Source organism: Poromitra crassiceps (genome assembly GCF_964638095.1).
Source record: "Poromitra crassiceps genome assembly, chromosome: 18".
Taxonomy (NCBI): domain Eukaryota; kingdom Metazoa; phylum Chordata; class Actinopteri; order Beryciformes; family Melamphaidae; genus Poromitra; species Poromitra crassiceps.
The window spans coordinates 28,268,454-28,283,453 of record NC_139636.1 but is presented as its reverse complement, the minus strand read 5'-3'; the positions used below and the strand labels follow the sequence as shown (position 1 = coordinate 28,283,453).

At 47.6% G+C, this 15,000-nt stretch overlaps 1 protein-coding gene across 1 annotated transcript in view; it reads right to left on the bottom strand.

Annotated features, from left to right (window-relative positions):
• Window positions 1-15,000, bottom strand: part of otogl (otogelin-like) — a gene marked incomplete at both ends in the record, with an annotated part of 59,268 nt that overhangs the window by 36,494 nt on the left and 7,774 nt on the right. Inside the window, 19 exons of the mRNA XM_083654808.1 lie at window positions 913-1,051; window positions 1,181-1,288; window positions 2,457-2,625; window positions 2,911-2,954; window positions 3,776-3,850; window positions 3,968-4,136; window positions 4,817-5,026; window positions 5,239-5,363; window positions 6,601-6,781; window positions 6,937-7,063; window positions 7,269-7,414; window positions 7,878-7,924; window positions 8,219-8,327; window positions 8,430-8,555; window positions 8,893-8,999; window positions 9,745-9,851; window positions 10,192-10,316; window positions 11,677-11,882; window positions 13,675-13,796. Coding sequence (XP_083510934.1) covers window positions 913-1,051; window positions 1,181-1,288; window positions 2,457-2,625; window positions 2,911-2,954; window positions 3,776-3,850; window positions 3,968-4,136; window positions 4,817-5,026; window positions 5,239-5,363; window positions 6,601-6,781; window positions 6,937-7,063; window positions 7,269-7,414; window positions 7,878-7,924; window positions 8,219-8,327; window positions 8,430-8,555; window positions 8,893-8,999; window positions 9,745-9,851; window positions 10,192-10,316; window positions 11,677-11,882; window positions 13,675-13,796 — 2,442 coding nt within the window. The remainder of the gene's footprint in view (window positions 1-912; window positions 1,052-1,180; window positions 1,289-2,456; window positions 2,626-2,910; window positions 2,955-3,775; window positions 3,851-3,967; window positions 4,137-4,816; window positions 5,027-5,238; window positions 5,364-6,600; window positions 6,782-6,936; window positions 7,064-7,268; window positions 7,415-7,877; window positions 7,925-8,218; window positions 8,328-8,429; window positions 8,556-8,892; window positions 9,000-9,744; window positions 9,852-10,191; window positions 10,317-11,676; window positions 11,883-13,674; window positions 13,797-15,000) is intronic.

Sequence of the window (15,000 nt, the reverse complement as noted above, 5' to 3'; positions counted from 1 at the left end):
GAACAGGTGATCGCCACCTTGATCGAACTTAGAACCTGACTCTCCCTGTTCAATGAAACAGTGTCAACGTGGATGAATGAGAGGTGACGAGAGGAGGAAGCCAGTCTTAAGGATATTAAGATACAGCCATGACCTGCTTCCTCATTCTTTTGAGGTCTGCGCCATGGCTGGCGGTCTGTTCGCTCTGAATTGGAATGTCTGTTCTGCTAATTCTAATTCTATATCCCTGGGAGCGCAGGAGCTCTGGGGTTTGTCGCGAACACTGGTGCCTTTGTGCCGCTACAGCTTTGCACGTCGTCTGCTAGCATTACCGTGGCACTCACACACACACACACACACATGCACGCACGCACACACACACACACACACGCATGTACACACGCACACACACACGCACTTCAATCTGCTCTAATTAAAAACCACTCTCTCTTCCAAGATTAGAAAGCGAGCTTCTTGGATCTGCTTTCCCAGATCCCAATCAGTCTTGGCCAGGAAATGTCCAGGATGCTCCTGCTTTGCCCTTAAACACATACCGGCTCTCGCGCGCCGCACACACACACACACAACACGCACACGCGCGTGCACACACACACACGCACGCACGCACACACACAGACACACACACACACACACGCACGCACGCACATACACACACACACAACACGCACGCGCGTGCACACACACACACACACACACACACACACACACACACACGCACACAGACACACACACACACTCACACACACTCACTCCTCTAACACATTCTCGCACATGCACTCTGAAAAAGGCATCTTCACATAGAAAACTCAAACGTGTGTTATACACATGCGCACCAGGACATAGACAGAGGCACGTGCGCGCGCACGCCCACACCCACACGTACACGTACACACACGCACACCCTTCACTCACTTTGAGCAGGTAGACCTGGCAGTCAGAGTAGTAGTCATACTCCAGGCCGTCAAAGGTGTGGTAGTGTCTGTCGCTGTACACAGTGCACACAGCTGGACACGGTAAGTAGCTGCAGTTGAAATAGCCACGGTGACACACACTGATGGGACGGAGAGATGGACGCCCACGAGGAAGGCAGAGAGAAAGAGTCCAGAATCAAGCCATACATAACAGTTAACACATAATCTATCCTTTATGAGAGTTGGGGAATACAGTACAAGGGTTATACCATTTATAACATGGGGTGTCCACAGTTTCTCCAGGCAGGTACTCGAGACCCAGCCAGGCACAGGGACAGTTCTCCGGATAGTAACACTCCCCACGGTGCAGCACCAACCTTCATAGACAAAACACATTCAGAACCAAACTGGCACAATAGGTTCCCCAACACTGTATAGCATTTCCCTAAGAATTAGAGAATGGATGTTTGTGTCCACAAGTTTGAATCCTGAACTCGCTGGGGAAACATCGGTGGGGATGTGAATAAGTAGTGGATAAATAAAGGATCAAGGGCGTCCGGGTAGTGTAGCGGTAGATTCCCTGCCTACCAACACGAGGGTCGCAAGTTCGCGCCACCATGTTACCTCCGGCTTGGTCGGGGCGTCCATACAGGCACGATTGGCTGTGTCTGGGCGGGTAGGGAAGCCGGATTAGGGGTATGTGTCCTGGTCGCTGCACTAGCGCCTCTTCTGGTCGGTCGGGGGGGGGGGGCGCCTGTTTGGGGCAGAAGGGAGGGTGTCCACCCGCTATGCCGACCACCCGCAGTGCCGACAGCCCGCAATGCCAACGTTAGGTTTAGGCGTGGGGGGTGGGAGAGGTTAGGTTTAGGCGTGGGGGGTGGGAGAGGTTAGGTTTAGGGTTAGGGTCTGGGGGAGGTTAGGTTTAGACGTGGGGGCTGGGAGAGGTTAGGTTTAGGGTTAGGGTCTGGGGGAGGTTAGGTTTAGACGTGGGGGCTGGGAGAGGTTAGGGCTAGGGTTTGGGGGAGGTTAGGTTTAGACGTGGGGGCTGGGAGAGGTTAGGTTTAGGGTTAGGGTCTGGGGGAGGTTAGGTTTAGATGTGGGGGCTGGGAGAGGTTAGGTTTAGACGTGGGGGCTGGGAGAGGTTAGCTCCAGCCGGTCCCCCGACACGCTGCACACCGCCTCGCTCAGCTGGTTCTGCTTGTGGGCTATCGGCATTGCGGACTGTCGGCACTGCGGTCTGTCGGCACACAGACGCGGCACCGAAGGGACCTGGTGGAATAGCGTGATCCTCTCATGTGCTAAGTGAAGCTCCCCACTGTCAGGTGAAAAGAAGCGGCTGGCAACTGCACATGTATCAGAGGAAGCATGATGCTAGTCTACGGCTCTCCCCAGATCGGCAGAGGGGGTGGAGCAGCGACCGGGGCAGCGGGGGGAAATTGGCCAAGTACAATTGGGGAAAAAATGGGGGGAAATCAGGAAAAAACATAATAAATAAAGACACAAACACAATGGTCATTTTAGAAGGCAGCGAGTCCTGGTATTTACCCGGGAGGGCAGACACAGCCGGGGATGCAGGGCGTGTTGGGAGGGCAGGTGAGGTTCATCATCAGGTTACGGCAGGTCGGCTCACAGGACACGCCTCCTCTCTGATCGCTGCAGCTGTGGAAGACCTTCCCCTCAGGACACTCCCCCGTGTGTTCTGCCGTGTCAGGCTCTGCAACACACACACACGTACACATACACGTACACGTACACGTACACGTACACACACGTACACGTACACACACGCACACACACACACACACAATCAAGGAAAATCAGTCCCCCCAGTCCCAACATCAGCCACAACAGCCAGTCATGGGAAACAAGTTCCGACTTCAGACATAAGGCTCTTGATTTCAGCAAGGGGGCGGGGGACACAGTCTGAAACGGCACTTTGTTGTTGGAACGACTGCGAGAAGGAGAGCAGGAACTGAAGGAAGGGTGATGGGGGGTTTACCTCTTTCATCTGGCACACACTCCATCACTCCGTTTCTGCACAGGCTGATGGAGGAGACAGGAAGGGAGAGAAAATGGGGTGAGTGTGTGGGAAAAGAGACGAACGCTATCAAACACAAGGTTAGTTTAAGTGCTCTATGTCTCATTTGAGGATCACTCAAGCGTTGACTGTGATCTACTGTAGCAAAGTATCACACTGATACTGTGTGTGAGGATGTAACAGTGTGAAGTATCACACTGATACTGTGTGTGAGGATGTGACAGTGTGAAGTATCACACTGATACTGTGTGTGAGGATGTGACAGTGTGAAGTATCACACTGATACTGTGTGTGAGGATGTGACAGTGTTGAAGTATCACACTGATACTGTGTGTGAGGATGTGACAGTGTTGAAGTATCACACTGATACTGTGTGTGAGGATGTGACAGTGTTGAAGTATCACACTGATACTGTGTGTGAGGATGTGACAGTGTGAAGTATCACACTGATGCTGTGTGTGAGGATGTGACAGTGTGAAGTATCACACTGATACTGTGTGTGAGGATGTAACAGTGTGAAATATCACACTGATACTGTGTGTGAGGATGTGACAGTGTGAAGTATCACACTGATGCTGTGTGTGAGGATGTGACAGTGTTGAAGTATCACACTGATACTGTGTGTGAGGATGTGACAGTGTTGAAGTATCACACTGATGCTGTGTGTGAGGATGTGACAGTGTTGAAGTATCACACTGATACTGTGCGTGAGGATGTGACAGTGTTGAAGTATCACACTGATGCTGTGTGTGAGGATGTGACAGTGCGAGCGAGCGGAGTGACATTTCACCAGTGTCGGACCAGGTCAAGGCCAACTGCGACTCACCAGGGGCCAGAGGCGCTGAAGGTCACCTCCCCAGGCTGTGACACACCACCCATGGTGTAACAGTGACACTGAGTCCTGAGGGTAATTAGCATTATTTTTTAATTAATGAGATTTAGGCCTACTAATGATGCTACCACCAGATGGTGATTTACGACTGTGATTACGATGATGTACGAGGTGGTGAATTCTTACAGCTGCACGCAGCGCTGGCGCACTTCGTCATAGTAACTTCCCTCTGTGCAGCCACACCCCTCGGCACAGTCGTCCTGGTTACACGTCTGCACGCTGGACAGAGCGCGACAGGACCGCCCGCACGAAGACACACAGGAGTGGTACAGCATGCCTCCGAGACACACCACCCCTGTGCACACACACAGACACACACACACACACACACAGACACACACACACACACACACACACACACACACACACACACACACACACACACACACACACACACAAAAGTAATACACACTTTATAATACCCCAGTGCCATTAATTTACCCACCACCACACACACACACTAGGGCAGCTTGATTATAGCAAAAATCATAATCGCGATTATTTTTGACTGATATTGAGATCACGATTATTTAACGAGATTACTCATTGACTTTGGCAACATCATGCATTTATTGAACTTGAAAGAAATGTATTTTTAATACTGGATTTCTTTTAACTTTAAATATAACTGAACTGGAAACCAAAGAAATAAAATAAATAAGAAATAAATAGAGAAATAAATAGGCTAACTACCATACTGTAAATAATATATATATATACACAAAATAATTATTTTATCTCGCTTTTTTTCTCAAATCATAGAGGACTGAAGTAACATTAAAATAACTAAAATTGGGGGTTACATGGTCTTCACCAACAGCAACTAATTACACATGTACGCTTGTATCCTTGCGCTTTTACTTGATGTCACAGTTCTAATCTGTGGCATCTAATTTTGGGGCATCCATTTTGAGCCGTTTTGTTAGTAAGCATGTAGGACACAACGCTGTGAATAACTGCAAGTATGAGACTCACCACACTCGGAGACGTGCGATCGGAAGTTAATGTCGACGCCGTGTTTGGAGCAGAGGTAAGTGTAGTGAGCCAGTGCCGTGCACAGACAGCTGTTCCCGCAGCGGCACGCCTGGTAGCGGCACTGCTGCTGGTAGACGGTGGGGCTGACGTAGCCATGGCACGGAGCAAACACACTCCCCACAAGCACCTCACACAGAGACGCATAGAACACTGACACACACACACACACACACACACACACACACACACACACACACAGAGAGAGAAGGGTTGAACACATTTGGATCGATACAGATCTTTGCAGTTCAGGGCTGAATAAGTTGAGATGGTCTGCAGCTATATCCTCTCCACCTCTTCCCGATATCTAAAGAAGGAGGTGGAGAAATAACAAATACGGCCATTAATAAAAAAGCAAAACTTACCATGGTGCTGGTTCATCTCACATGGATCTATGATGGGCAGGTTGACTGGAGCTAAACAAGCGGACGACACCTTCCAAGCGTTAGCGTGGAGCTGAGGCGTGCCCTCTATCATACCCGCTGGAGACCTACACAGACAAAACAACATCATCCCACACAACGCAACTGTCAGCACTAACCTTTAACGGATGGCTTTACCCATAATCAACCCACTTATCATCTTGGTAATATAAGCACACGGGCAGTGTTTACCTTCTCTCTCCGTTTACCTCATGGAGAAAAATCCTCCTGCAGAAACTCTGCTGCAGCTGCAAGTCATTAAGACTCGTTAAGGCTCTCAATGCATTCTCTGTGGATGTGCACATACTTAAAAAAATACACAATAACAGCCGCCCTCGGAGCACATTCCGCGTCTCGAGCAGAACTTCCGCAGCTCTGTTGTGACATAAAATGCGTCACAAAACAGAGAGAGAAGGTAAACACCGCCTGCCCATGTGCTTATATTACCGAGATTATTAACTCATTTTCCGCCATGGAACGTTTTAAAACGTTTTAAATTGACGTCAGGGGATGTCAATAGGTGTTTTCACCGTCGTGTGATAGATGGCGCTCTTGGCCACCTTATGAAGTGCTTATCGTACTCGTATCCAAGCCAGGAGTTTTTCCCCCCACAAAACCAGCCAGCGTTCTCAGCATCGATCTCCCTTCATGGAGGAAGCTCATAAAACACATCCAGCCTGGTGCCTCAAAGCGCGGTACAAGGAGTTGTTTCCCCCGGGCTGGACGCGTTGTCACACGGGCTCGTGACAGTCACTCAACGCGGAAGGATTTATTTCACACCAATCACTGCTCCTGTCAGTTAGATCAATCATCCGCTTTGTGAACCCTCACATAGTGTACATTTCAGCCGTCAAATATGCCCCCAGACCTCCACACATCGAGTACCAGGAAGCACCAGCCCCACGGAGAACATGAGAGCGTGACCCGCCCCAGTGCGCTCTCCATGCGGGGTGAAGTTCTCACTCGCTTCGCTGCACAAAAAGGCATTTTCTCCGATTCCTGGTGAGAGACACGCGTTTTCAGTGAAAAGGACCTACAGTCAAGTGTCGATAACTAAAAGAACGGCAGAAACAAACTTTTTTTTCCATGAAAGTAGAGGCTTTGTTCTGCCTTTTTGGGATATTTGGTTTTTACATAGTCAGAGAAGAAAATATTCTGTGGGTCGCGGAAAATCACTGAAAATGCTCAGAGACCCTGGCGCTGGCTGGCGACTTTTCCTTTGAAACTCTGGCGAGGAATGAGTTAATGATACAAAGTGGGTTGATCATCGGTAAAGCATCCTTTAACGAAGGAGAAATTGCTTACAGGAAGTCATCGCGTAGATTTCCGTTGAAGGTTCCACACAGGCCAAGCGTCAGTCCGTGCCATTGGCTGTCCAGCTGCAGATAGACCCGCCCCCCTCGGCCATCATAATGCAGCCGCAGACCGAGCCCCCCTGCCTTCAGCTGCGTGAATACATTGGTCAGCCTCCGCACGTCCACAATATCTATTTCCACAAGAAAAAATATGCAATATGCAATATGAAATAACCAGTCCTAAGCGTAATTTTGCTGGGTACAAAGGGTTATTCTTTTAATGTGATTAAGTTGCAGTCTGCGTAAAATATAAACTTATGGTGATATATGAGGCTTTGATCCCTACCGTCGACATAGGGCAGGATGGGCGCTGGATTGACTCCGATAAGCACCTCCCCCTCTCTGGTCAATGTCACCTGACGACTCACGTCCTCGTCCAACACCACCGTCACTGACTGGATGCACACCTGCTGCTGCAGACGCACAGGCCAGACAGGAGGGAAGGTTACCTCTAGGCAGAATACCGCAGTGTGTGTGTGTGTGTGTGTGTGTGTGTGTGTGTGTGTGTGTGTGTGTGTGTGTGTGTGTGTGTGTGTGTGTGTGAGCAGGACAGGTAGGGCACTGCAATGTGTTGTGTGTGTGTGTGTGTGTGTAGGTGTACACAAGAGTGCATGCAACCTCTGCACAGGTGGTGTATTGCAGTGTGACGGTGAATCTGCTGCTGCTGCGGCTCTTGGCCAGGACGTACTGACACGCCCCCGGCTGGAGGAACATCCTGCCGTCAAACGTCGTCACAAACACATCCCCTACCACTGAACACTCCACTGGAGAGAGAGAGAGAGAGAGAGGGAGAGAGAGAGGGAGAGAGAGAGAGAGAGAGAGAGAGAGGGAGAGAGAGAGAGAGAGAGAGAGAGAGAGAGAGAGAGAGAGAGAGAGAGAGAGGAGGTGAACTAACACTCCATTTACACCTGGTTTTTAAATGTGACCTGTATCCGGAAGTTATCTGGATGTTATCTGGATCAGGAAAAATGCATGTTAATGCCAGGTGTAAATGCATCGTGATCAGGGTGTGATCAGATCTTCCTGACCACATCTGGAGGTAGCCTGGTCTCACATTGTGTTCAGATCTCTTACACCCCATTTACTTTGTAAATGTTTGTAAAGGAATGTGTTTTCCTTGTTTTTAAATGTGACCATTATCCAGATCACTTATCCGGATACAGGTCGCATTTAAAAACCATGTGTAAATGGGGTGTAACTGATCTGAACAGGGAAGGATAAACTCACCTGTGCAGTCATTCTCAGTGCAGTTCCACACTCCTCCCATGCACACACTGTAAAGAGAAAATACAGTAGATTAACAGCGTAGGTAGGTAGTGACTGTGTTACGTGCACACAATGTAAAGAGAAAACACAGTAGATACTCACTGTGCTACGTGCTCACTAGAAAAATTGGGAAATAATTCTGCACACTGCACGTAAAAGGCTTGGACAAAAAGCCTGTCCTTGTTTTCTAGTTCAGAAAAATATATTGCATAAATATATGTACAAAAGAGTTTTTTATCCACTTCCACCTTTAGTTGGGCACTTAATGCGATAAATATGTTTTATTTCTAGTAGACACTCACCAAACACTGCAGCCCTGCTCGAGCACGTGTCCCTGCACATAGGATTGGCCGTGGTACACACATGGACACTGAGAAACAGCAATACACGTTCCATTCTGGAGGATAAGGCCTTTGGGGAGGAGGATTGGAAAGGGAAAGGGTATTTGGAGCTCAACTAACTAAACACAATTAACAAGAAATGATGAAGAGTGTGTGCTTTTTGTTTAAATACCATCGGGACAGTAGCAGCCATCCAGACAATGCAGGTTGGTCCCCAGACACTCTTTCTCAAATGTGCAGGTGGGGGGACAGCAACTGATACAGTCTCTATGGACAAAACTCTCCTCACAGCCATCATCTACATACAGACACAAACAGGTGAGTTTAACGCTAAGGGCAGATTGGCATGGAATAAACCATGTCCAGCTCTAAATTTGCCTGGACAAACACACAGCTCAAAGTTGTAATCAGCCAGTGAAGTGGACTATGAAAACCCTCTGCGGGGAGAGGGAGGAGAGGCTGCATGCCAACTCTGTGAGTGAGGTCTGACTCAATGGTCAGTCACACAGGTACTGGTATTCCCGTAGTAGCTTAAAATGTACATTAGTAACTATATATATATGTATATATACTGTATACTGTAGCTGTGGTCCAAAAGTGACAGGCTAATGTTGAGATTTGTATTGGTAACTTACTACAGGAAGGGAAGCTGTCCCTCCACTCTCTCACTGGGTATCCCACATGTGAGCAGGCTCGGGTGTACTCAACCAACGCTCGACAAAACGTTTCCTCATCATCGGATCTGAAACAAACAAAAAAGTGTGCAATCGTTGTTTGGGAACTTTGTTGCGGAAATATTCCAATCAAAGATAACCTCTACCTGAGGAGACCAAGTGAAATACATCTAACCCTCATTACAGATCAGAATCAGAATCAGATATAATTTATTCGCCATTATGTTATGTAACATATAGGAACTTGTTTTGGCATTAAAGGAACACTCTGCCCATTTTCAACCAGCTTTGTATCATTAGAACATCAGTAGTGTATCAGAAAACTGTAAACTGTTTTGAAGTCTGTCATTTAATTTGACAGTTATTGAGTGTTAAAGTGTGGACCAGTGACATCACTGGTCCACACTAACTCAAATTAATAACTCATTAACTCAAATCAAATCTCAATAACTGTCAAACTAGATGAATAATGAATAGTTTGACAGTTATTGAGAGTTGATTTGAGTTAATGAGTTATTAATTTGAGTTAGTGTGGACCAGTGATGTCACTGGTCCACACTTTAACACTCAATAACTGTCAAATTAAATGACAGACTTCAAAACAGTTTACAGTTTTCTGATATACTACTGATGTTCTAATGATACAAAGCTGGTTGAAAATGGGCGGAGTGTTCCTTTAAAGTGCATTAATCTTTTTTCACATAAGAGGGACAAGTGCAAAACAAGACAGATACAGTGGAACAATGCTGTATATGCTTTGTAGATGTAGATGCAGATGTAGATGTAGATGTAGATGTAGATGCTTTGACTTACCCACACAGGTCGGAGACACAGCTGGCCACAAAGGGGTTTGGGTCAATATTTTCATGGCAGGACACAAATGGGAAGAAGAGGAGCGCACTGCACTTCTCTATGGCATCCTGGACACATTCAAATTAAAATGGGTAAGAATACGCAACAAATAATACACTGTGATGTTATCAGTCTCTCTTTATGTCTGTTACAGTAGCATGATAAATGTTTCCAATCTTTATTAGTTCATGTATAGTCTGTTAGATAGCACGTCAGCAACAGTCAACATGGCTAAGATTATGAGAGGCTGACAAAATACTAAATATATGTTTAGATTTGTTTCTCCAATAATCTAAAAATAAGACAACACAGGATGTCTGAATGTAGCCTGTTCTTTTTATTTATGCCAAGCACTCTGTGTGTGTAGTGCTCAGTAAAAACTATGTCGCTGTGTTCTGAGGTTCTCACATCCATGTCGGATTCAGACTGGCAGGGCCCGTTGAAGTCCAGGTCTACTGAGCGACAGGCCCTTTCATGAGGCAGGTCCACCGCCCAGCTGTTACCAAACACTGAAGGCTCCTCTGTCCGAATGCCTAAAACACACACACACACACACACACACACACACACACACACACACACACACACACACACACACACACACACACACACACACACACACACACAGACCATACGCATCCAAACAGGTAGATGAATTTCTTGATGTCTCTCTCTATATATTTGTATTATTATTATTTTCTGATTTTATCACCAATTGTACTTTGCCAATTATTCCCCCTGCTGCCCCGGTCACTGCTCCACCCTCTGCTGATCTGGGGAGAGCCGAGACTAGCACCATGCTTCCTCCGACACATGAGCTGTAGCCGCCCGCTTCTTTTCACCTGACAGTGGGAGCCTCACCGGTAGGACGTAGCACGTGGGAGGATTACACTATTCCAACCAGTTCCCTTCCCTCTGAACAGGCACCCCGACCGACCAGAGGAGGCGCTAGTGCAGCGACCAGGACAATACCCTCAATCCGGCTTCCCCCCCGCAGACACCAGCCAATTGTGCCTGTATTTGGATACGCGACCAAGGATGCGAACGTTCAACCCCCGTGTTGGTAGGCAGGGATTTTAACACTACACTACCAGGATGCCCGATGTCTCTATATATTGATGACAAACCTGAGCTTGAACATGAACAACAAGTCTGATCAAAAGTCCATTAAGTCAATTAAGAGGAAGTCTGACTGTAACTGTGTGTTTGTCGACGCAGCATGTAAACTAGTTGCAGCTCCAGGGCCAGAACCGTTGCACTTGTTCACTTAGCCCGGGCTCACATCATAGAGCCACGCTGAAGCTACGCAGCGCTATGGCAGTTTCATTTCGGCGTCCTTGTTAACAGGCGAGACTGTTCACACCAGCCACGCCACGCTGAAGCCACGCTGCAAGCGCACTGCACCCGAGCTACCAGGCATGAAGTCAATGCAAGTTGTGAGCAGGGGGAGGGCAGCGCCAAGCGAGGTGCTGGGGAAAAGAGAGTGCTTCTGGTGTGACTGGTTTAGCGTGGCACTCAGCTTCTGTTATGCGCTGCTTCTGAATAGCGCCTGGTGTGAACCGAGGCCCACTCTCTCTCTCTCTCTCTGAGCTCATTCCTACTTCACTGAACAGCTCTACTCAAACCAGTAGGGGGCGCAGTTGGGATGACGCATCATCCGAGGACGAATTCTTGCTCCTTTCAGCCATACAAATACAGTAGAAACTATTACCCCCCCTCTACCCCTCCTCTGCCAGCCCCTTACCCCCCCTCTACCCCTCCTCTCCTCTGCCAGCCCCTCTGCTGCTATAATAGTCCCATCTGTTGAGTGTATAATAATCATAATTGTGGTGAGTGGTTGCTGAGAGAGGAGATAAGAGGGCAAGGGGAGGGGCCCGGTCAGGCCGGTCTTACCACGTGCAGTGGTGAGGTCATCGCTAGCCAGGTGGTTGAAGTTCCCACACAGGCCACAGGGGGCGCCCTGGTGCTCCTCACTCATTTTCAGGTAGACGCCCGAGCCGCCGTCCCAGGCCAAAGAGAAGCCGAACACGGTCTTCACCAGCAGGTAATCGGCCAGCCGCTCGATAAACACACCGCCTACAGTCTGAGGCAAACTTAGCCTGGCATTACACACAGGCACACGCACACAGACACACAGACACACAGACACACACACACACACACACACACACACACACACACACACACACACACACACACACACACACACACGCAAGATGGAGAGAGAGAGTTAGAAAGAGAGAGCTCTGTTTTTGGAGATCATGCTCTATTGTGCTTCTGGCTGTGTGCAGGGTTTTTCCTGAATAGGGGGATTTTTGCCGCCCCCCAAAGAGCTTTTAGCCACCCCCCCAAAGGCCCAAAGCCAAAAGAATCCTGACAATGATGACTGATATTTGAGTTCAGGACAACCCTGCCTGCATACTAACTCAAAATCAATCATTCTTTACTGCATCCTTTGAGATTTTCAAAGTAAAAGTCCCACATTTTGTACCTTCAAATGGCTTTCTTTCGAAAACTGGTCCATAAGTTCTAACAATGATGATATATTTGTTTTCAGGATAACCCTAACTATACACTAACCCCAAAGTCAATGACGATATATTTGTTTTCAGGATAACCCTAACTATACACTAAAGCTGCGTTCACACCGACCTATTAAAGTTGGTCGCTGGCGTCGAGTTTACATACAAAGTCAATGCAAACGAGCGAATGAGCGTATATTCGCCTGGGAGAATAATCGCTGGGCGTCCGAGCGGCAGAGACAGAGCGACAGGGAGAAAATACGCTCGTCGCTCAAGATGAAATATTCCAACTCGAGCGAAAATACGCTGGCATCAGTCGCTCGCTGTTCAATGCTGATTGGCTGCTGTGTGAGAGCGAGTCAAGGATCACTCTGGCTTGGAACAAACCGCTGGTTTATTGTGTGGCAACAAACCGCATTGACAGGCTGAGAGCTGACATGAAGTGAAGTCTGTACTACCGGTATGCAGCTCGCATTAGGAGCACGCTGATAGGCTTAGCTTGTAAACAATGACGGTGGCTCGTAGTGGACAAACAGCATGACATTGCGTAACGTTATATCCCCCACATGTCCGTCATTTCGTGTGCCTGTTGATGAGCGATTTAAACAGAGCGACAGAGCGATTCCAAAGGGTTGACTTGAGCGACAGAGCGAAAAATAAATATCTCGGTGTGAACGCCCCTTAACCCGAACCCGAACCCTAACCCTGACTTTAGACTAACCCCAAAGTCAAAGTACACGCCATGGTAAGTGTAACGGTGTTATGGTGATGGTAATTGCAGCAACCCATGTTAAGGGCTTGCCCAGGGGTGGATTCGAAACCTCCGGCTTCCAAAGCGCACACGCTAACCACTACACCAAGAGAGCTCGCTCCCTTGGCGGAGCTGATTAACGGGCCTTTATACTGGGAGAGTGAGTTTAAGCAACCACGCACCACGCGTGCGTGCATGCGTGTGTACTGTACATGTTTGGGTAGGTGTGCGAGCTGGTGATTTTTTAAGGTGTTTTTTACATACGTTTTCTTAAGTTATACTGCTACATGTTTCTGAATCTCGAAAGTTTCTCTGAATCTCGAAAGTTTCTCTGAATCTCGAAAGTTTCTCTGAATCTTGAAAGTTTCTCTGAATCTCGAAAGTTTCTCTGAATCTCGAAAGTTTCTCAATGTCATTTTCTCTCTTTGTCTTCCCCAAACACACACACACACACACACACACACACACACACACACACACACACACACACACACACACACACACACACACACACACACACACACACACACACACACACACACACACACACACACACACACACACACACACACACACACACACACACACACACACACACACACACACACACACACACACCTGCGGCCTCCCTGGTGGACCTGATATCCCGAGATGTGGATCTCGTCCTCATTAGGGAAAAACAGGCTGAGGGCTCGTGGGCACAAATACACACTCCCATCACACGCTCTGCTGTTGTGGATCTGAGAGGAGGAGAGAGAGGGAGAGAGAGGGAGAGAGAGAGAGAGGGGGGGGGGGGAGAGAGGGGGAGAGAGAGAGGGGGAGAGAGGGGGAGAGAGGGGGAGAGAGAAGGGGGGAGAGAGAGGGGGGGGGGGGGAGAGAGGGGGGGAAGAGAGAGACAGAGAGAGAAAATAGAAGAGAAACAAAGGAAGGAATAATAAGGATTAGCCACACATGCTGTGTCATTTGAACGAGATTCCAAAAGATACAAAATCACCTTTCTGGTAATGAGGCTGCTACTTTTTATAAATATTTTCTTTGATCGTTTTGTTTTTGCTCTTTATCATTGTACTGTATTATGTTGTATTTTACTGTTTACTTTGTCCATGTGTAAAGCACTTTGTAACCTTGTGTTTTAAAAGGTGCTATATAAATAAAGAGTTACTTACTTACTTACTTACAAACAGCCACTGGCCTGCATTCTGACTTGCTCTATCAACTCAGGATATGATCTATCTCAGTGAAGTAGTTTGAGATCTTACCCACACTGTGTACTGTGGTGTAGATAAGATCTCTCTGTGAAGTAGTTCGAGATCTTACCCACACTGTGTACTGTGGTGTAGATAAGATCTCTCTGTGAAGTAGTTTGAGATCTTACCCACACTGTGTACTGTGGTGTAGATAAGATCTCTCTGTGAAGTAGTTTGAGATCTTACCCACACTGTGTACTGTGGTGTAGATAAGATCTCTCTTGGTGAAGTAGTTTGAGATCTTACCCACACTGTGTACTGTGGTGTAGATAAGATCTCTCTTGGTGAAGTAGTTTGAGATCTTACCCACACTGTGTACTGTGGTGTAGATAAGATCTCTCTGTGAAGTAGTTTGAGATCTTACCCACACTGTGTACTGTGGTGTAGATAAGATCTCTCTTGGTGAAGTAGTTTGAGATCTTACCCACACTGTGTACTGTGGTGTAGATAAGATCTCTCTTGGTGAAGTAGTTTGAGATCTTACCCACACTGTGTACTGTGGTGTAGATAAGATCTCTCTGTGAAGTAGTTTGAGATCTTACCCACACTGTGTACTGTGGTGTAGATAAGATCTCTCTTGGTGAAGTAGTTTGAGATCTTACCCACACTGTGTACTGTGGTGTAGATAAGATCTCTCTTGGTGAAGTAGTTTGAGATCTTACCCACACTGTGTACTGTGGTGTAGATACGATCTCTC